The sequence below is a fragment of the Pelobates fuscus genome, chromosome 3, assembly GCF_036172605.1.
Source record: "Pelobates fuscus isolate aPelFus1 chromosome 3, aPelFus1.pri, whole genome shotgun sequence".
NCBI lineage: Eukaryota > Metazoa > Chordata > Amphibia > Anura > Pelobatidae > Pelobates > Pelobates fuscus.
Genome location: NC_086319.1, coordinates 169,059,624 through 169,080,945, shown reverse-complemented (window position 1 = coordinate 169,080,945; position 21,322 = coordinate 169,059,624). Strand labels below are relative to the sequence as shown.

At 41.8% G+C, this 21,322-nt stretch overlaps 2 protein-coding genes across 9 annotated transcripts in view; one reads left to right on the top strand and one right to left on the bottom strand.

The window, feature by feature from the left end:
* The window catches only part of DCP1B (decapping mRNA 1B), a 34,804-nt gene that overhangs the window by 3,584 nt on the left and 9,898 nt on the right, over positions 1 to 21,322 (bottom strand). The window contains exons 4-8 of one of the 2 annotated variants that reach the window (XM_063447673.1): positions 9,601 to 9,667; positions 4,939 to 5,074; positions 2,190 to 2,321; positions 838 to 1,593; positions 436 to 699 (exon numbers count right to left, since the gene is read on the bottom strand). In XM_063447673.1, the coding sequence (XP_063303743.1) occupies positions 436 to 699; positions 838 to 1,593; positions 2,190 to 2,321; positions 4,939 to 5,074; positions 9,601 to 9,667 (1,355 nt within the window). The remainder of the gene's footprint in view (positions 1 to 435; positions 700 to 837; positions 1,594 to 2,189; positions 2,322 to 4,938; positions 5,075 to 9,600; positions 9,668 to 21,322) is intronic. The other variant, XM_063447674.1, reaches the window with a different exon arrangement.
* CACNA1C (calcium voltage-gated channel subunit alpha1 C) overlaps positions 20,340 to 21,322 on the top strand; it is a 590,913-nt gene continuing 589,930 nt past the window's right edge. For 6 of the 7 annotated variants that reach the window (XM_063447667.1, XM_063447665.1, XM_063447666.1 and 3 more), the window contains exon 1: positions 20,403 to 20,697. In XM_063447667.1, coding sequence (XP_063303737.1) covers positions 20,559 to 20,697 — 139 coding nt within the window. In that variant the 5' untranslated portion in view covers positions 20,403 to 20,558. The other variant, XM_063447661.1, reaches the window with a different exon arrangement.

Genomic DNA, 21,322 nt, shown 5'->3' with positions numbered 1-21,322 from the left:
AGTGGCCACATTCTCATAGCTTCTAGTTGCATAACTTGAGAACAGTGTGTGAACCTTCTTATAATGTAGTCTTCAGCAGAGAGTGCGCAAATGATGCTGGAAAAAGTGTTTTTTTTTGTGTGAAACCAAATGATAATGGTTTGGAAAAACTGGAGGGCCTTCACCAGTAGTCTCCAAGCAACTATTAGATCATGGTGCTTCACCTTCAAAATATTGGTGTTCACTTGCGGAAAGGGGGGTCTAGAAAATGTTAATTCACACAAAATGTGAGTTTGTATTTTGGATGCAATTGTATTTAAATTGTGTGCAAAGTGTGTTTTCTCTCTCTCTCTTCTAGGAAAACAGATTCATTGTTGGGGAGCAAGTGAACACAATTTCTATAAATTGTATTCCTAAATACATATTTATTTTGCTACAATGTTAAGAAGAACTCACCTGGATTAAATGTAGCAGGGTCCCCTGGAGCTGGTGCTTAGTCAGAATGGTGCTCTGAGTTCCAGTACCACTGCTACAGGTTGGAGCATCTGGCAGTAACAATGGGAGGAGGAGTCTGGATGATTCATACAACGGCTCCTTGACAGGAATTGTTGCTTTTGTGGTGTTGGTTGCTTTGTGAAGATTTGGTTGTGAAAATACCGTCGGAGACATAAGTAGTGCTGGTGAGACCGTGGCAGGGATACGCTGAGGAGAAATGACCTGCTAAGGGAACACAGAAAAACAACATTAGCCTAAAATTCATTGGAACGATACAGAGGCATGTAGATGGGTATGTGGTATTAGTCTCTTGATCAGAAATGCTAAAATAACATTTAATAATCTGTTATATATATATACTACCTGAAGCAATGAGTTTGGTTTAGCTGCCATTGTTCCAGGTATTTTATCATCCCAGGTAGGCTTTGGGCCACTCTGGGGAATCACAGGAAATTTTGCTGCAAGGGCAGGTCTGGAGCTGGAGGGTAGCTGCTGTTCCTGACGCACAAGATGCAGTTTTCTCAGAAGTTCTTGAGGCGAGATGGTTCCAGCTGGGGGATGCTGGGAGGCGAGAGGTAATTGAGGCACTGAAGTTGAAGTCCTTTGGCTTTGCAGAGAGCAGTCATAATAGTTGATCAATGAAGGTATTGCATCCTTGCCAGAGGGGGATGGCATCACTCCACTAAAACAATGTGTAGGAGGATGAGGCCCCAAGTCTGATTTGGGCAAAGATGATTGTGCACTATGAAGCGTATGTAAAATACTTTCCCCACTCTCATGGTCCAGAATAGAAAAAGAGGTATTGGGTGCTACTGGTTGGAAAAGATCAGTCAGTATGCTGCCCCCAGGTTGGAAGTTGCCATTGTGGGATTGTCTGTTTTCGGGAATCTCAGAGACAGGGTGCAGACCAGGACCTCTCACCATAAGTTTTTGGATTGCAGGGCATAGCTGATTCTCACATCTCTCAGCTACACGAGATGGCTCCTCATAGGACAGTGAACGTACTACTGTGTGACGCACAGTAGAATGCTCTTTATTTTGTGCTCTTCCTTCTTGGGCTTTGTCTGGCTTCCCAAACAGAGTGGTGAGAGATAGATGCTGAGGTTCCAGGTTACTAAGCTGAGGGAGTAAACCAATAGATCAATTTGTGCCTTCTCCTTATGTAGATTAGAAAGTACACAGCTGTCAATATGTAAAATACAGAGAGATAACATATACATCCTCAAGTTACGTTTCAAGCACAGTTTTTTAAAATAAAAAAAATTATATATATATATATATATATATATAGATAGATAGATATAGATAGATAGATAGATCAGTATTGAAAGCTTGTGTTTGAAATATTGTGTTAGTCCAATAAAAAAGGTATCATTGCATACTGCATACTGCAATACTCTGGTATTTTGGCATCTGAAATTCTGCCCACTCCTCTGTGACAATATGAGTCTGCCTGCTATGTAAATGATAATGCCAATATATCCATGTCTACATTATTTAATTCTGTGAATACAAGATGGAAGTAGTTGCTCAGCTTTAGACATATGCCACCCCGGAAAAATGTATTTACTGATTTAGAAGCTGTCGCACTGCAGCCCATACATTGCTCATGATCTTCAACCAATCAAATGGCTGGCTAAACTGAATGTGGGTCATCATCCACATCATCTGCAGAGCAATGTCCAAGCCAATTCATATAAATAGCCATTTCTCACCGTGCTTGAAGTTATGCCTGCTGGTTGTAGCTGTGTCTCAGAAGGTTTGACTGCAATAGGTTTGATAAGATTGGGGTTGCTGTATATGGCAGAGGAGCTACTTATCAGCTTCGGCTCAGAAGATGGTTTACACTAAAAACAGAAGCATGGACAAGAAGAAAGAATTAGTGTTGGCCAATGTGTGCATACAGTCATGGATTATCATTAAGGAATACTTAAATCTGACACTGTAGGAAATATAACTAATCTCATTAAATTGGTTATAGTGCCTGGAGTACCCTGGGTACTGTCTCTCCATTCAGTGTTAAAGCATTTTCAAGCAGTGTAACATTGAATGTGGGCCCCTGTCCCTCCCCTTCTGGAGGTATGGCAAGGTATGCTAAGGCAATGATTGCTGCTCAGACTAGTGCTTCATAATTAGCCAACGCAGGACATGGAAGATGGGCTTCTGAGGACTCTTGTATATCATTAAAATATTAAAAATGGTTTACTGATGAATTTAAGATAGAGACATGGAACTCCAGACTGTAGAAGTTGCAGTGCCTACAGCATTCCTTTAAAAATCAAAACCAGACTCTGTCTGGCATGGCTGCCTATTGGTCTACACTTCTGAGTTTTGGAATGTCTCTGGCCTAATGCACAGATATTACTGGTGGGTCATCGAAGAGTGCAGAGAAACAAAAGTTCATTTGAAATATACAAACAATACTGCAGCACAAAACTAAAATACAGCATCTGTGTTATGTTGGCAAAAGCTATACTACTACATTATTTGAGACAGTAAAGCTGAAACCTGATATGACCGGTGTGTCTGATAAGCAAAAAAACTGAAATCTTTTTGTATTTCTCTGCCAGTACTTTGCCCTGACTGTCTGTGTACTCTTTTTATGTGAGCCAGCACCTATTTTCATTGTGTTTCTTGCATCTACCTATTAGTGCATTCAGCTGGGTATAAACAAACCAAAGAACACTATTATACAGCTCTTAAAAAAATAAAAGGTTAGAAGAAAAAAAAAAAAAGGAGATAAAACGGTACTTTACCATTTTTCCTACAGTCTGTTTCTAAGAGAAGTCCTCCCAATGCATTAAATCAAATACTTAAAGCCAAAAATCTACAGACATAAAAAGTGACAGAAGACAAAACGGCTCATTCAACAAATATTGTCAAGTAGAATCACTACTTATATGTATACTATGCACTCACAGAAAAAGGGTGGAAAACGAACATATGTCCCTCTTATGGGTATATACACCACCTCACTCCACTTGGTCAACATACCCATAAGTGGAAGACACGCTCTTTTTCCTCTCTTTTCCTGTAAGTACATGGTATAAGGCATAAGGCATGATATAAAAGGCATGATTCTACTTGAAAATGTTAACCTGCCATTTTGTCTTTTGTCTGTAGATTTTTAAGTATTCAGCTGGGTGGGTATGTATGTATGTCTTTTGTATTGGACTGCAGGTGTCATTGGTGTCATCTGCGTGTATGCTTCATAGGCAGAAGGTAAGTTGACCAACCATAGTAAACTCAGAAGAGCAAGGCTTTTTGTTGACATAATAAAAGGATTGTGTTTAAAAAACAAAAAAACATTGTGTGATGTTTCAAATCTTATAATACCGTATGGTTATATTATCTCGGGTAACAAAATGTTTCACTATTTTACTTTTAAATCCTCCTCAGCTGCGGTCCCACATTTCTGATATGCCTATTCTGGTTCCTTGCTGGAATACCTTCGGATTCTTCCTCAAAACACTTGAAAGAAGCAAGGATTAAACCCACTAGCCAAGCAACATCTCCTACAGAGTGCCAAGCACACAACAGGTGAATTCTCAGTGAGAACCATGTTAACCTCAATGTGCTGATTGGACAGGTTTAAGCAACCCTGAATGCACCGGGATAGCCCCCATGTATACCAATTCCTACCATCTCATGCAGTTCATTTGCCACATGGTGGATCTTGTCCAATAGTTAAGTGTTCTATAAGTGTTTCTATAGCAAGTGAGTGCACAAGTCAATGGCAGTTTGTGAGTATATGTGCCAGTTAGCGAGTGTGTGTCTGTGTGTGTTCATTCAATAAGATAAAGATATTTCGTTCAAAAGATGAAAAGTAAAAAAAAATAACATACTTATTGGGCTTAGGGAAGCACCAAACTTAAACACAGAACTGGTGAGAGTGCAATGCATATTCACGGGTGTCTCTTGTATTTGCTTGTCAGTAACAGCTGTCTCTTTTACTCCACCATATGATAGTGCTCTGAGCTTCCTCTTTTTGCGTGTTTCCTTTGTGTGTACCAAGATAGGCAAATCAATGTTGAAAACATCGAAGACCTATCTGTTATTTGAGATGTCTGTCAGTTCCTGTGTTTGCGTGTCTTGTATCTCTGTATGTGTATCTCTGTTGACACTGTATTACTCTGTTAATGCATATCGCGTGTCACTCTTTGCTTCTGTAGATGGAATGTTAAGATGCTTTGTGTTCCATTTCAAAACTACGGTATTAACTTTTTACAATGTTTTTTTAATTGCACTGAAAAGGGTTTAACTTAATAGCAAGGGTTAATCAATACAATACAAATATTTGTGACGGAAAACTGGTTCACTACTATAATACAGGAAATAAATGTAAATATATAATGCTGTATTCTCTTTGTTCTCTGCAGTCTGGTTGCTGATTACTTTAAAACATCATGATATATAAATGACATACAGTGTGGATCCTAGATTACAAACTTTCTTTCTGCTTACTTTTGTATATTCATCCTTGGCTTTCGTTAGCATTTGAAGGATGTCCACCTCCTTTGTGTCTGCTAAGTTGAGGGACATTGGGGATATTCCGCTGGGGTCTCCTTGCTGTGCTTTCAGCTGCTCTTGCTGGGTTAGACTAAACAAGAGGAGGTTAAATCATTACAACATGCACAAACACTCACAATGTTTTACACCAAACCTAAATAATGTCTGCCATTTGTGATGCCGTCCACAACATCTCCCATTAGTTTCCGACTGTGTAGATGTAGTCCACAGCACTTGGACCCAGATTTGAATTTGTGTTTATATGTTTGTATAATTATTTTCGAGACAGTCCAATAGAGTATCCTTGGTTTAGTATGCAATTTGAGCATTAAAGGGACACTATAGGGATGCAGAGCACTACATCTCAATTAAGTGGTCTGGCTGCTGTGTCCGTTCCCTTAACCCTGCATTGTGTACATTGCAGTGTTAATACTGCCTCTAGTGAATGTCTACCATACAGCCACTAGATGCGCATCCTGCAATTTCACTGTATTTGACTCCATGAAATGATACTGGACATCCTCATGAGGACATCTAGTGTGTTGAAAACCCCCATAGAAAAGTATTGAGTCAATGCGCACTACGGGGGAAGGCCTAATGCTTGCGGTGCTTGACACACATGAGCATTAGATTCTCCAATCGGCTGACTTCAGAGGAGGAGCCCAACCGAGGGCAGAGGGACATTGCCTCTGGAAGCAGGTAATGGTTTAAAGGATCATTTAACCCTATCCATGGCTGGGGTGGCCACGGATGCAGAGGGACACTATAGTGTTCCTTTAAAATGTATGAAAAATATATTATCCAAACAATAGAGCATGCAAAATGTATGCCTAAACACTCAAAAAAGGAGAAATTCTCCAACTTGTGCCCCAAACTGTTCTGTTTTTTTTTTAAACATATATATATATATATATATTTTTTTTTTTTCAAATATCCATTGTAACCTTGAGAGAGAGAGAGAGATAGCGAGAGATAGCGAGAGATAGCGAGAGATAGCGAGAGATAGCGAGAGATAGCGAGAGATAGCGATAGCGAGAGATAGCGAGAGATAGCGATAGCGAGAGATAGCGAGAGATAGCGATAGCGAGAGATAGCGATAGCGATAGCGATAGCGAGAGATAGCGATAGCGAGAGATAGCGATAGCGAGAGAGAGCGATAGCGAGAGAGAGCGATAGCGAGAGAGAGCGATAGCGAGAGAGAGCGATAGCGAGAGAGAGCGATAGCGAGAGAGAGCGATAGCGAGAGAGAGCGATAGCGAGAGAGAGCGATAGCGAGAGAGAGCGATAGCGAGAGAGAGCGATAGCGAGAGAGAGCGATAGCGAGAGAGAGCGATAGCGAGAGAGAGCGATAGCGAGAGAGAGCGAGATATAGATATATATACATACATACACACACACACACATATATATATTTATTATTTTTTTTTTTGTGTGTTGCAGACTAGAAGATCAGCAGAATTTTGCTATATTAACAATTGCATGAACTGCTAAATTTCTATTTTTACCAAAGTATTTGCACTCATATTTAGTGTATCATTTGCATTGAAAATATCTCCCAGTAAGCACCTGATTGACTAATCATTATGTCATCTAAATAATAAAAACGAAGCAAGACACCTTTTTTAATTGTCTTTGATGGAAGGAATAATGCCAGGTGACTCCAGCCACTATAACCAATTCAATTAGATTAAAAGTTTATGTTGCGTATAGTCTTTCTTCAAAAACACCTAGAATGCTTGCATTTGTAACTTTCATCCAGCAGGTAGCGCTGTTCAGCTTAAAAGAAAGCAGTTAAGTGTAAAAAGACTAAATACAGAGGAAACTTGAAACTCCGCCAAGCATAGATATAAGGCTCAAATCTCCCTGTACAAACCTCTACAAAATATTAAAACATGCATTTTTTTACTGCCAGAAATGAAATGCACGGATATAGCATTCAAGCAGAGGAGTGCAGTTGTTTTCCTGTGGCAAGCGGTGTGCTTGGGGAGATTGTGGCTAGAGATTATCATACTGATCTAATCATGAATGAAAGGGCACTGAAAACGTGAGACATAATCAGTCACATGCATCTGTGGTTTAACAGTTAACATTTTTCAGGATTGGGTTTGCAGCTACAAAATAAAATAAACAAAACAAAATGATAAATCACCATTTGGTCAGGACTTGCACATGAGAAATTACGTTATACTGCACAGAACCGGTATTTTCTAGAGAGAAATAGAATGCTATCAAAACCCTGGTAGATACCATGGTATATGATTAAATTCAAGCTATCCAATCTTGATAGCCAGTTTAGAGGAGCTGTCAACAAACCCAGTTAGATATCTAATGAGGCAATATGACATCTTGATATTTTTCTCTTGTTTGCCACCATTTTGCACTTCTCTAAGACACTGATTTTGTCTAAAAGTTGAAATTCACTTTGCATTCCCGATATTGCACAGTTGAATTTATAACAGTGAATGTTTAAAAAATTAAAACAAATTAATAAAAAAGATAGGATAAATCTATGCATGTTTTCAAGTACCATACTTCATGGAGGATAACACCATTCATTGTCAGTGCAGTGCTGAGATGAGATATAAAGGGTCCAATCTACCACCAATGTCACGCACATTGGAATATTTATTACCCAGTGCTAGACAAAGATTAAATGAACACGAATCCAAACAAATAATATGAAACAGGTTTTCATAATGTATTATGAGGTCTCCTGATCCTCTATGGTATTATTCTCCTTTCATATGTTGTTACCAATTATTTATCATATATCATTATTTAGTTAGCCATTACAATGTGAAAAAAGGTACATCCAGGATATTAAGGGAAGACCAAAATACATTGTCCATGTTTCCAAGATCTCCTCTGCAATACTATTTGGAAACCATGAGCAAACGCCTGAAACAACTCATTTGAACTTAAATGGACACTTCACTTCCCAAATACAAAATATTTTTTTTTAAATCACTGTTTAGTAGATATACCCCAATGCCAACTGGCATGCCTTTACTTGTGATTTTATTTAAAAACAGCTAACAAAACACGTATTCCTCTTGTCTGTTGCCTTTGGAAGCCCTCCCTTGGTAACAGCGCCGAGAATTTGTGTACGCTGCTTAGTGATGTCGGGGCCGCAATAGGATGTCACTCCGGTCCCAGCATACCTAAGTGGCAGTGTGCAGAACCTACATTTAGTGTCTCCACTTTAGTGTCTCTCCCCCTCCCCCCTCCCCCTCCCCCCTCAAAGAACAAAAACAATATGTTTTAAAAGGAAACTATAGTTACTAGGACCACTACAGCTTGCTGTTAGAGTCCATAGTCTGTCCCTGCAGACTTTCCAATGTAAATACTGCCTTTTCTTAAGAAAAAGCAGTGTTTACATTGCTGCCTAGTAACACCTCTAGTAACATTCTCTCAGATAGCCACTAAACTGCTTCCTATCTCAATGCTGCACAGTGTGCAGCACCTACATTCAGTGTCTTCACTACCTGCATGGAGAAGCTGAACTTTCCCCATAGAGACGCACTTGTTCAATGCATCTCTATGAGGAGATGCTGATTGGCAGTGTTTTGCAGCACATGCGCAAAAGCTTCCTAATACTTTCCTATGGGAAAGCACTGGATTGGCTGAGATCATCAAGCTTGATTATCTCAGCCACAGGGCAGGGCCAGAGAGAGAGAGAGACACACACACACAAATTAATGTTTTAAGTGCATCCATCCTCTCTACCTTTGGGAGAGTTTGAGTGGATGGTCTTTCCTTGGGGGGTTAGCCAGTTGGGGGAGAGTGGAGGCAGCCTGCGATGCATACTGTAGGCAGGCAAAGGAGCTGTGATCTCCCTATTCTGCTCCCTCGTGTACGCTGCTTAGTGATGCCGGGGCCGCAATAGGATGTCACTCCGGTCCCAGCATACCTAAGTGGCAGTGTGCAGAACCTACATTTAGTGTCTCCACGCCCTGCTCTATGAGGAGATGCTGATTGGTGCAGCGTTTTGCAGCACATGCGCAATAGCTTCCCAATACTTTCCTATGGCAAAGCACTGGAAGAGCTGAGATCATCAAACTTGATTATCTCAGCCATAGAGGGTGGCCAGCATGACGTGGGGAAGAAAGGTGGAAAAATATTATTCCCATGTGATCGGAGGGGTCAGGTCACCTAGACACACACTCAACATGACAGAAAGACAGACACACACAGTCAGCCAGGCAAACACTTAAACACTCACAAATTATAACATGTTTTAATTCAATCCAAGTCCACCCAGCCTCTCTACCTTTGGAACAGCTGGAGTGGATCGGCTTTTCCTGGGATCCAGTGGGCGGCCGAGTGTACTGTAGGCAGGCGGCGAGGGAGCTGTGATCTCTCTACTCTGCTTCCCCGTGTGCACCGCTGAGTGATGCTGGGGATTGGAATAAGATGTCACTTTGTCCCCGGCATTACTAAGCGGCACGAGGAAGCAGAGCAGGGAGATCACCGCTCCCCTTGCCGCCTGCCTACTGTACGTTAAGCTGCCTGCCTCAGAGGGAACGGTCTCACAAATCCCAGGCAGCAGGAAAAATTCCTGGTCACCATGGCAACTTGGTGCCTGGGATTTGTTGAGCCCTGGTACAGGATACTTACTTCTTCATGAGCTCGGCAATCCTTTGGCATTCTTCTTTATCATAAAACCAGATTCCATATATGAAAACTGCAAGAGAAAATAAATATCCACGATGAGAACTACGAGTCAATTCAAAAATACTAAGTGGTCCAACAGATTTTTTTTTTTTGTATTTTTTTTTTTTTTATTCTTTATTTTTGATGTGCATAAGAGTAACAAGCATTCTTGCTATGCCACAACAGCAAAAGCAAATTAGGAGTGAACAATGATGTTAACAGAGTAGACATATTGGCATAACTGCACATTTTTGTTAAAAAATAAACATTCAGTTTGGTCGTGTAGTTAGTGTTAAATAGCTTGACAGTAGCTGCTTTTTTCTATAAGTAAACAGATGGATGCTAGTAACTAAGAGAAGCAAACAAGATCGTTATCCTTCCTTACACGCCATGAGTTTTGCTCACATGGAACGCGTAATACCAGAAACAGGGTATGTTGGGTACATTAGTACAAGTTACAGTAGGTGTACGGTATGTTAACGTGCAAGTTAGATCGTCAGGAATAAGCCGCATTGCTGTAGCATTAGGCAGCGTGAGGGGAGGTATCAGAAATGAGAAGTAATAATGTATAACAAAAAAGCGTAACATGCAGGGCTCGGTGCCTGGTAATTGGGCTTGGTGTCCTTATAGTGGTAGCCTATGGTTACACAATTTAGGATTATAATATGTCCCAGGATGCTTACATTCCTACCAAGGTAGGCAATAGTATTACAGGCTTTATGCTTTTTAAGAATAGAGCTGACCGGTTAGAACACTTTGCAAACGTTAACTAGCTATCCTAAAGAAATAACTGCAAAGTTAAACAAGATTTACAAGAAATAGACTGTTTTAAGCCTGCAGCTATGTATAGACATATCAACAAATATAGTTTAAACTGATAACGTAATACATCAAATACCACAAGTAGTAGAGTTAACAAAGGAGATCACTGATAGCTGTGCTTATCTACTGGGCATCTCAGATTATGCATATATTAGCATTCAAATGTGTGATACAGGCTAGTTCTAGGTACTCTGCATTAGGTTGTTAGTCGACTGCTATTTATTACATTGAAAAGGTGTGTAGCATAGGTGGGCAACGAGCCTAAACTAAAACACAAAAAGCAGCAGGCTATGCGTCTCAGCAATAATCATGGTAACCCCTGCATCTGTATCCCCGCGGTACTCCAATGAGCAGAGCAGAGATCCAGTTGATGCTTAGGGCCAAAGTGGTAAGAGGCAGTGCTTAACATTAAAAACGAAAAAAAATATATAAACAGGTCTTAGAATATGAGTATCACATGTGTGGTAGGGTATACGAGCAGTGAATGTCAACGGCTAGCAATCGGGACACATGCCAGGCTGTGTTGTCAGGTGTGGCAAGGGACAAAAGTGGCATCAGCCTGAGTCTCCCATGTGCAGATCACCCTATTCCCACTCTCACCGCACCAGTCCCATTGAGTAGCCAAAGTCCATCGGTTCCTTCACTGGCCGGTCGTGGATGAGCTCTTTGCTTTTCCACTTCACTGGTCAGCAATTCTGATGCGTCGCAGGCGATATCACGGTGTGATCCATGCGTTCCCCCATGTGAGTAAGTGCCCTGCCGTTTAGCAGTTGCTGGGGTTGCGTGCAGCAGTGCGTCTTGCTTTGAGGCCCGGGAACAGGAATAGTGCTGCCTGGGGAGCATGGCGCCGTTTCCTGTCTTGTAGGTTGACGGCTCCATTTCGGTCGGGATGCTGTTCCATAGTCGCGCGTGAGAATTTCCCGCAGACTACGCCTGGTAGCTGGGCGGATCCATGCCTCCACATCTCTTATTGCCTGTTTGAAGAGTTGTCTCCGGGCACACAGCTTCGTCCAGAGGTAGGTACAGATCTGGTTATAGAATTCCGGGACATGCTTGGGCGGCTTGGTGAGTGCGTGCCTTGTCTTAGGCTGCCGCTGAGCCGCCATCTTGGTGAGGCCCTGATGGTTCTGGGTGCTTGAGGTTTTCGTCGCTTGGGTTCTCTGCGATATGGGGGTATCCCCCGCCGGTCCATGGGGGGGGGGGGGTGGTAGGGCTGCTATGATTTCTCGCTGGTGAGCGCATCCCGGGCCGTGGGATCGGCCGCCTCCCCTGGGCCACGGGTCCCGCTCTGGCATAGGCCGCATGGCCGGTTTCAGCCTTTCCTCGGCGCTCCGGTGCCGGGTTGGCATCGTTTTAAAGCCTATTTCGTCCTGTGCCCTTTGCTGGTCACCGTGTGTCGTTAGCGCTTTTCGGATCGCTCAGTATCTCCACTCTTTGGTCTGATGTAGCAGGAGCTCTGAGATTATGCGGCCGGCCATCTTGGCTATCAGGCCCCGCCCCTCCAGATTCATTATTTTTTATTACTGGCACTTACAAACTTATTCCGCAATATTTACAATATTGAAAATTTTTATCTTCTGCTTTGTAAATTGAACTTTAATCACAGGTTCTAGAAGGCAGTTAGAGTTTGCACATATGTATAAAATATAGGAACTAAAAACAAAACAATCCACCCCCCCAAAAAAAAATGAATTACAGAGCAACAAATGCAGTATGCTCATGAGCGTTACAGTTCAACACTTTCACGTAATGCGCACCCTAACGATCGGCCTCTCCCTCCATGGTGCAGCCAATCCATGTGGTGTGATCACGATGACACCTCGATCACTTGACTCAGATCAGCTTGATTGGCAGCAGGGGCCTGCATATATATATTGGGGGAACACCGGCCTGACAACCAACGCAGAAATTCCAGAGAATTTATTTTTAAGCTCTATATGTGACACAGTAACTTTCCAGAATCCAATAAACATGTACATCAGGTGTACTATTGAACTCGTGAGGCATCACTGAACACACAAGTGTTTTAGAGCAGTAAAACATGACGATGATATCAGTGAAAGTGCAGATTGTATGTAAAAAAAAAAAAATACAAAGCAAAAAAACTAAAAAAAAAAAAATATGAACACTAAGCCTGACCAGGGTTTGTGACTAAGTGGCCACTAAAAAGACAGGACATACCCCATTTTAAATACCCCTGGTTGTCTAATTTCCCAAATGCTATTCCATAATGGGCTTACTTTTCATTCCTGGGCTCCCATATGGTCTCAAAGGCAACAAAAGTCCAGCAAACCAATCAGGAAAATTTCAGTGTGTAAAAACTGAAATGGGAAAGCACTTTATTTCACCCTGCAACTTTCCAAAACAACATAAATCCTGTACATTTGGGACACTGCTGTAATCGTGGGACATCGCAGCTTACAAATATTTGAGTTGCAATAAGCGCGAATAGTATGAAGACATTCCCAATTGAAATGTCATGCAGAACTTGAAAAAAGAGGATTTGAAACCCCCGGTCTGTAATGGCAACAAGAGATAAGCCACCATTCCTGTGCCAGCCATGCTTGTAGGCTGTGAGGTATGTCTGAGCAATTCTATTCGAAGGGTCAGCTAACATGGTATCATCATGACCACCAAAAAGTCTTCATCGTTTAAAAAAATGACCCTCAGTCGCTAGGATGCATCAACTACGATAAGTGCAGGAGCTCTATCAATATGCGTCTGCTCTACTAAGTGGTCAAGCCCCTATCCTACTTTTTTAGATTTTATTTCATATGTGAAATGAAAGCCCAGTTCCTCCTGAACAAAATTATATACAAGTGTGGTTGGACCACATAGGAAAGAGGTAATTATGGATGAACAGACATATAGCTCAGATTCTAGATTTTGTTTTGGTTCACAACTTAGACAATTGACTCCTTCCTTAAAGGAACACTACAGGGTCAGGAACACAAACATGTATTCCTGACCCTATAGTGTTAAAGGGACACTCCAGGCACCCAGACCACTTCAGCTCATTGGAGTGGTCTGGGTGCCAACTCCCACTACCCTTAACCCTGCAAGTGTAATTATTGCAGTTTTTTTAAAACTGCAATATTTACCTTGCAGGGTTAAGTCCTCCCCTAGTGGCTGTCTATTAGACAGCCACTAGAGGACACTTCCTGCTTCATAGCACAGGTTTTCTGTGCTAGAGCGTCGCTGGACGTCCTCACGCTGTGTGAGGACCTCCAGCGTCGCTCTATTCCCCATAGGGAAGCATTGAAATTAATTTTCAATGCTTTCCTATGGGGTGCGCTAATGCGCATGCGCGGCATTGCCGCGCATGCGCATTAGGTCTCCTCGGCCGGCGGGCGAGATCAGTCTCGCCCACCGGCCGACGTAACCAGAAGGAGGAGCGGCGGGGGGGGAGGAAGCAGCGACGTGGGACCTGTCGCTGCCCCTGGTAAGTCACTGAAGGGGTTTTCACCCCTTCAGCAACTGGGGATTGGGGGGTGGGAGGGAGAGGGACCCTCCAGTGCCAGGAAAACGGATTGTTTTCCTGGCACTGGAGTTTCCCTTTAAAATCACTATCTATCCCCCCCCCCTTAAATATAGTAAGGTTTTACCTTTATTCCAGTCTGCTGGTGTTGGCTCTGCCCCTGATCTGTCTCCTCGGCTGACATCATCAGAAGTGATTATTTCAGCCAATCAATAGGAGATCGTCAATTCTGATGATCTAAGCAAGGGAGGTGGGTCGGTGGGCAGAGCCAAACACTACCCTGGCCAATTAGCAGTTCAGTGTCTCCAGGAAGCACTTCTAGTAGCCATTTGAGGTGTGGCCACTGGAGAGGTCCCTAGACTGTGATGTAAACACTGCCTTTTCTCTGTTTACTGCAAAAATAGCCTAAAGGGATTGCCTATTCTCACCGAAACAACTGCAATAAACTGTAGTTGTACTGGTTACTATAGTGTCCTTTTAACCCCTTAAGGACCAAACTTCTGGAATAAAAGGGAATAATGACATGTCAGACATGTCATGTGTCCTTAAGGGGTTAAGGAGGTAAATTTTTTATTTTTTTATTTTTTTTTAAAGTGGTCAGAAAAGCAAGTCATTTTTAGATCATCAAAACCAAATAAAACTAAAGTGAAACAAGCATATATTATACGGTATATAGATTAAATAGATCATGTTTAGCTATAGAGACAGCATTATTGTTTAAACTTAAACCTTTGGGCACCAACATAGTTTTTTGGAACGCATGGCTTATGACCCAAATAATGAATGATATTATTGCATATGACATCTTAATCCTGCCTCCTCCACTTCACGATTCTAAAATACTTCCTCCTTGGCGGTTACAGAATCACTGCACAGGATGTGAAAGCTCAGGCACATTAACAGAGACAACAGATACAGACATGTGCCTTCTTATAGTTTAAATCCAGCTACTGTCTGTGCTCTCATTCTAAAGAGAACACCCTGCTGTGCAAGGATATATGCAACAAACTACAGACAATTCAATTAATTCAATTAAAAAAATAAATTGGAGCACTCCAATTGGCTGACCACTTTCTGTTCTGGGCACTGCTAATATCAATACATGTGAAGTATAGGGTAGTATTGAAAAGGCAGCGACACCGAATACCAACAGTACTTTATTATTTTGGACTGACTGTTTTTGCACATTTTTTCTAAGTGCATGACAAAAAGAATGCATCTGGAGTAGCCAACCCTAACTTATAATGACACACGACTGAAAATAAAGAGAACATCCTGTTGCTTCTACTCTGAGGTTAACTGGACACTCTAAGCACCAAAACCACTTAATCTTAATGTATTCCTTTGGTGTATAGATGAAACATTGCCATTTATGAGAAATCAAAAGGTTGACATTTTGCTAAAAACAAGGCTCTACTATCTCCCAATTAGACGACTACCAAGGTCTCATTCAGTTACTTCAATTTGCTCTTAAAGGTCTTCAGAACAATGACGGCAACCCAAAAGCTGCAGCTCGTTACATGCATTGCCACACTGTACAAAGTACGAGTTAGTTGTAATTCTGTTAACAGTTAGAACATTATTTACATGCAAGGTAAAGACCTTGACAAAATATATACCTACAAGGACATGGCCTAAGTAACAATATATATTCAAAAAGACGTAGTGTCTTGTGTTTGGCTTTTTTTTAAAAATCCCAGGGATTTTAGTCCTTGCACCTGGGAATTGTTGGCCCATTCAGCCCGAGGGGGTCAGCCACCTATAAGTGGAGACGGCTGGCCGGCTCATGAAGAGCGTGGGCATGTGGTCGGCCGGCCAGTCAGCCATCTGGTAGAGAGAGTGTGGTGTGCGGACCGACGGGAGGCTCCTGGAGGATTGAGACAGACGGGCAGGCGCGCGAGGGAGCTGCAACATCCCTCCCTCGCACGTCCTCCAGTGATTCTGGGAGCAGGAATATGACATCATTCCGGCCCAGGCATCACTAAACAGCGCTCTATGGAGCAGAGCTGGGAGATACCAAGCCCCACTGGACCCGAGAGAAAGCCGAACCACTCCAGGTAGGGAGGCTGGGTAGTCACCTTAATGTGTGTCGTTATTGCAGTGACAGTGAATGTGAGTGTGCGTTTCAGTGAGTGTGTCAGTGGGTGAGTCAGTGTGTGTGTGTGTGTGTGTGTGTCAGTGGGTGAGTTTGTCTGGTCCCCCTTCAATCACACGTGTAAGGGGTTTTTACTCACCTTCCCTCCCTCCCTCCCTCCCCCCACGCTGTGCTGGTCTTGCTACAGCTGGCCCTGTCTCCATGACTACGATCATCAATCTTGATGATCTCAGCCAATCCATAGGAAAGCATTGGGAGGCTATTGCGCATGTTTGGCAAAATACCATGCAGCGCCAATCAGCATCTCCTCAGAGATGAATTGAATGAATGCATCTCTATGGGGAACATTCAGCAGAGCGTGGAGACGCTAAACGTAGGTGCTGCGTACTGTGCAGCACTGACGCAGGACGCACTCTAGAGGCCGTCTGAGTGACTTTCACTAGAAGTGTTACTAGACAACAATGTAAATACAGGCAGGGTTTACAGAGAAAAGTGTAGATGGACAGGTTATAGACACGCGAACAACTACATTAAGCTGTAGTGGTTCTGGTGACTATAGTGTCCCTTTAAGAATTGTATTTTTGACGTTGAAAAACCTGGCTCCTAACTTGTTTTGCTGGCTCCTAGATTCAAAGCAAATTTGGCAAGCCTTGCCTTCTTAGATTGTTATCTAAACCCACTGTGCAGCGCCACAGAATATACGGTATTGCCAAATCTAAACAACTATTTTATTCCTTTCTAGATCATAAAACAAGTAAGTGCTGGCTTTCATTTTCATAAACAAATCATATTGCATATATACTACATTACACATGTGATCATCTATTCCTAAATTTAGTGACACGCTAAGCACCACAACCACTGCAGTAGTGCTCTGTGAGTGCAGTATACCAGTCTTATTTTGTGAGTAGTTTGAGGCATAGAAAAATAACTTCCCAAGCACCCAAGGCCCATTTAATAGGAGAAAGTTAACAATATATTTTTCAAAAGTGTGAAAAAGAATAAAGTAACGTATACATCTTTAAGGGGAGGGGATTATGAACAACTTTCCCTTTAAACACAATGGTCACTTATCAAATATTATCAACAGAACAACTTGCAAAACCTGTTTTTATTATATGATCTGTTCTTTCCATTGGATCAACATCCCCGACCTGGTGCCAAGTTATATAAATATTTGGCTGTTCCATTTCTCTTACACTCAGACTAGTAACTCTGGACAATCAGTGGTTTGCACATTCAGCAGGGACACAGATTCCATTTGCACTTGGATACAGAGTGCGAAATCTAAACGTAGGTGGTGGCAATAATGGGCATGTCTAGTGTGCGATGATGTGGCCAGTGTTTGCTCATTCTGTCCACTGCTTTAGACATCCTGGATTTAATTTCATTACATAGTAACTGGGATGCACCAAATTAAAAAGCTACTAATTGCAGAAAGGAACAGCATATGGCAGAGAAGTGTTGTTTAATGAACTGTACCATGGAAGCAGTCAGAGCAGGTTAGAGACACACATTAAAGACTTATCATTAAGTAATATATATCAGAGGCAGATGCAGAATGGCAGGAGGAATACCCTAAAATCAGACTGTCAGCTAAATACAATTAGTAAATTAGGGGTTGACAACTGTTTGTAGATTATGGGTCCAGACAGATACTTTGGCAACAAAACAGATTTTTTGTTATTCTTTCTAAAAGAAACCAAGTCAATGCAGTGTTCAATATAAAATATAACTATTAAAAGGGTGTATGTAAGCTTTTTTTACTGCCCTTTTATTCTCCCTATTTTATAATTTTAACGTTACCTTTCTAAGAAGACTCTCTTTCCTCTTTAGTTGCTGCTTCCACGATCATTACATCTGCACATTTGATGAAGAGGAGTATGAGGCTCAGGGATACCCTTTAGGACAGTCCGATTTTTGGGTCATTTCCCGCCCTCCCAACTTTGTTATTATTATTGCCATTTATATAGCGCCAACAGATTCCGTAGCACTTTACAATATTATGAGAGGGGGGGATTTAACTATAAATAGGACAATTACAATAAAACTTACAGGAACGATAGGTCGAAGAGGATCCTCCACACGAGCTTACAGTCTATATAGAGTCCCTGATGTCCCACTTTTGGGGACACAAGAGAACTGTCCCCAACATACATAGCTCAAGCACATAATTAGATACGCTAGCACTAAGCCTTGCAATTAAGACCATGCGGATAGCACTGAAACCATGCTCCTTGCATGGTGTACTCTTAGTGGGCCGGGCCTATTTGAATGCGTTCACTTCATGCTTAGATATTAATTCTAGGGGCGGACCCAGTCTCTTTATGGGCAGTTCTGCCCCTTTGTGCAAATTTCATCGCTTGTCTGCCTCCTGTGAAGTGGGAGGTATGCATTTGTGTACACTGGAAATAGGCATCTTCAATAGTTCAGTGAGTGGTTGATTCACTAAATGCCAAATTTAGCTCACTTCCCGCACTCGATTAGCATTTGGCTTATATTAAATAAAATGCAAATGCATTGAGAATTTTCTCTGCTATGGCCATGGTGCCTTATGTCTGTATGTGCCGTGTTTTTGCTATGAGTTCAACCCCTTTGCTGCCAGTTGTGCAGCGTCATTTATGTATCAGTAGCCAGCCTCAAATAAGGGTTTCGGCTTGAGTTTGGCTAACAATGTTTTTTGCTTGGAAAGGAAAACCAACAAAACAGTTATTATATGTACTATTTCTGGTAACTTTCAAAAATGAATAGGAAACATGAGAGCCCTGTATATAATACAGATAATTGTACCCCACAGCCTGCACTCTCTGCAACGAGAAAATGGTTTGACAGTAGGCTGGGGTAATATACAGAAACGAGAAGGCATGCATCAGCATAAGGGAAATCCAAGTGCCACCAATCCAAAGTGGCTCCACTCCAAGACGAGCAACAAAACAGAAGGAGCCAGTGCACAAATTGTACCCCATCTAGACACTGATGCACTTAATGGTGAGTTCCCCATCACACTGAATACACTGAAACATTATATAATGTAGTTGTTCGGGGGAGTCTAGTGTATATCTGCAGGCACTTTAATGTAAACACAGCCTTTTCAGAGAAAAGGCAGTGCCTACATTAATACATAGAGACACCTCAAGTGGTACTCAGACAGTCACTAAAGGTGCTTCCAGGGTTAGTGCTGCATGGAAGCGATGAACTTTCCACATATCAATGCATTAAATTAGTGCATCTCTATGAGAAGATGTGGATAAGCAAAGAGTGTCATATTGCCACACATCCGAAATAGCCTCCCAAAGCATTCCTACGGTAAAGCATTTTATTGGCTGTGATTAGCAAGACTAATGATCTCAGCAAACAGGGCGTGGTTGGGGTTAGCCACAACCCGACATATGCGGCTCTGGAAAAAAGTTAATAAAATCACCTTTTTAACATGACATAAGAGGGGGAAGGAGAGGGGTATAAACAGCTATTTAGACCTATAGTGTCAGGAACACATTTGTATTCCTTACACTATAAAGTTCCTTTAAATAAAAACAGAAGGGGGAGGGGAGCTACGGTTTAGCTATCAAAATATGCCTTTGAAGGGACAGTTTTTTTAGCAGTTCCAAATCCAGAGTGTTGGCTAATGTACTTATCAAGAGTTAAACACCGCTGGATCTCTATAGCAGAGCAACCAAGCCAAGTCTTACACTTACGTTGGGTCATTGGGAAATGCAGCCGATACCCTTTGCTTAGTATTTGCCTTGGATGGAGCACTGCAGAACAGCAGCTTAGTTTAACACACACACATATATTTTGTTTTGTTTGGTGTTCACTCAAGATGATAATCAGTAAACCCAATAAATAAATAAATAAATACAACAGCAAACACACTTCAAAATCACACGCCTTAATGTAACCCCCCCCACCCCACACTTCTGTCACCAAGAAATTCTAAAGCACAAGGCACCCTACTAGGTTCAAAGTTTAGTGAGTGTGCAGAAAATATCCTAGGCATTGTATCCAAGTCTATTCTATTGACCCTTTACTGATAAGAATAAACATACATCTTTGGCCAAATAGCTTGAAGGGTGCCCATATTTGCATATTTTAAACTGAATTCCATTTCTGTTTGGTCGTAGTTCTTGCGTTGTCGGAAAGATGTATCTCTTTCTCCCTCTTCAGCGTGAGAGGTTGTGTCAGGGCAAATGGTGGCAAGTTACACAAAGCAGACTGCCTCCTGATTAAGTGAAGTGGGCAGATGACAGGCAGGCTACGTCAATCTCCCTACAGGTCACAATCTGTAAAACTACACTGGACAGGAGGAAGCAGCTCCAAATACTCAGAATATTAGCAACTAGGAAGGGGGGGTTGGATGAGGTAAAAGGAAAAGTTAGAAACCGCTCGTTAGAAAACTCAAAGCTTAACATGGGGTTGATCTAGTAGTTTGCTCATTTGTGTACCTCCATTTCGCTTCATAAGGCAATATAACTGGGTTTCGCTTTCTTCCCTTGCTAAGCTCTGCTACTTTCAACTTCAACCAGAAAGATGTTCCACAACATTATTCGGAATGCGACTGGAACCTACCGGCCAATGCCCAAGAACATGTCTCAAAGACCCAGCCTGAACTACAAGGGCAACATGATACTGGAGACAGAACTTGGCTATGTGCATATCCCACCAGGTGGTAAGTGCTTCGTATTTTGTAATAGGATTTTATGTCACTGTATCTTTAATGCAAGCAAAAGCAATCAAACAATGTAGCGGTAAATATGTAACAAGGCAGTTGTATATCTGGTTGCATTAATAATGAGAAGAGATACATTTACTATTCAGACATAAATTGATGTGAAGTGTTCAAACTGACTAAGTGACAATGTGCCTGGGTACCCCCTTCTGTACTCCTCTGAGTTAGTTGAATTCTGAAGATCTACTGAAATAATGTAAGGTTTGCATGATAGTTAGTGAAAGCTCAAAATTAAAAAGTCAAAAACTTAAAAGTTAGCTGAAAAGTTAGTTTGTTTGTTTTTGTTTTATGTGAGAGAATACAAAGTGATTAATGAATAATATTGGCATTTTGTAAGGTGGGTAGACCCAGCAGAGGGTGGCAACTGAAACGGAACATACCATTATATATAATAAGCCACTCTGGGGAAAGATCTAAACGCAGAACACTCACTATGAAAACCAATGGAATGCCTGTGCTTATTGAGTGTTCCACTTCTGGAACTGCTCTCCTTCTATGACTACTGTAGAGATGTAAATAGGACTAAGCTGATAAAAGGATAGGTATTTCCTCTATAGTAACGTTG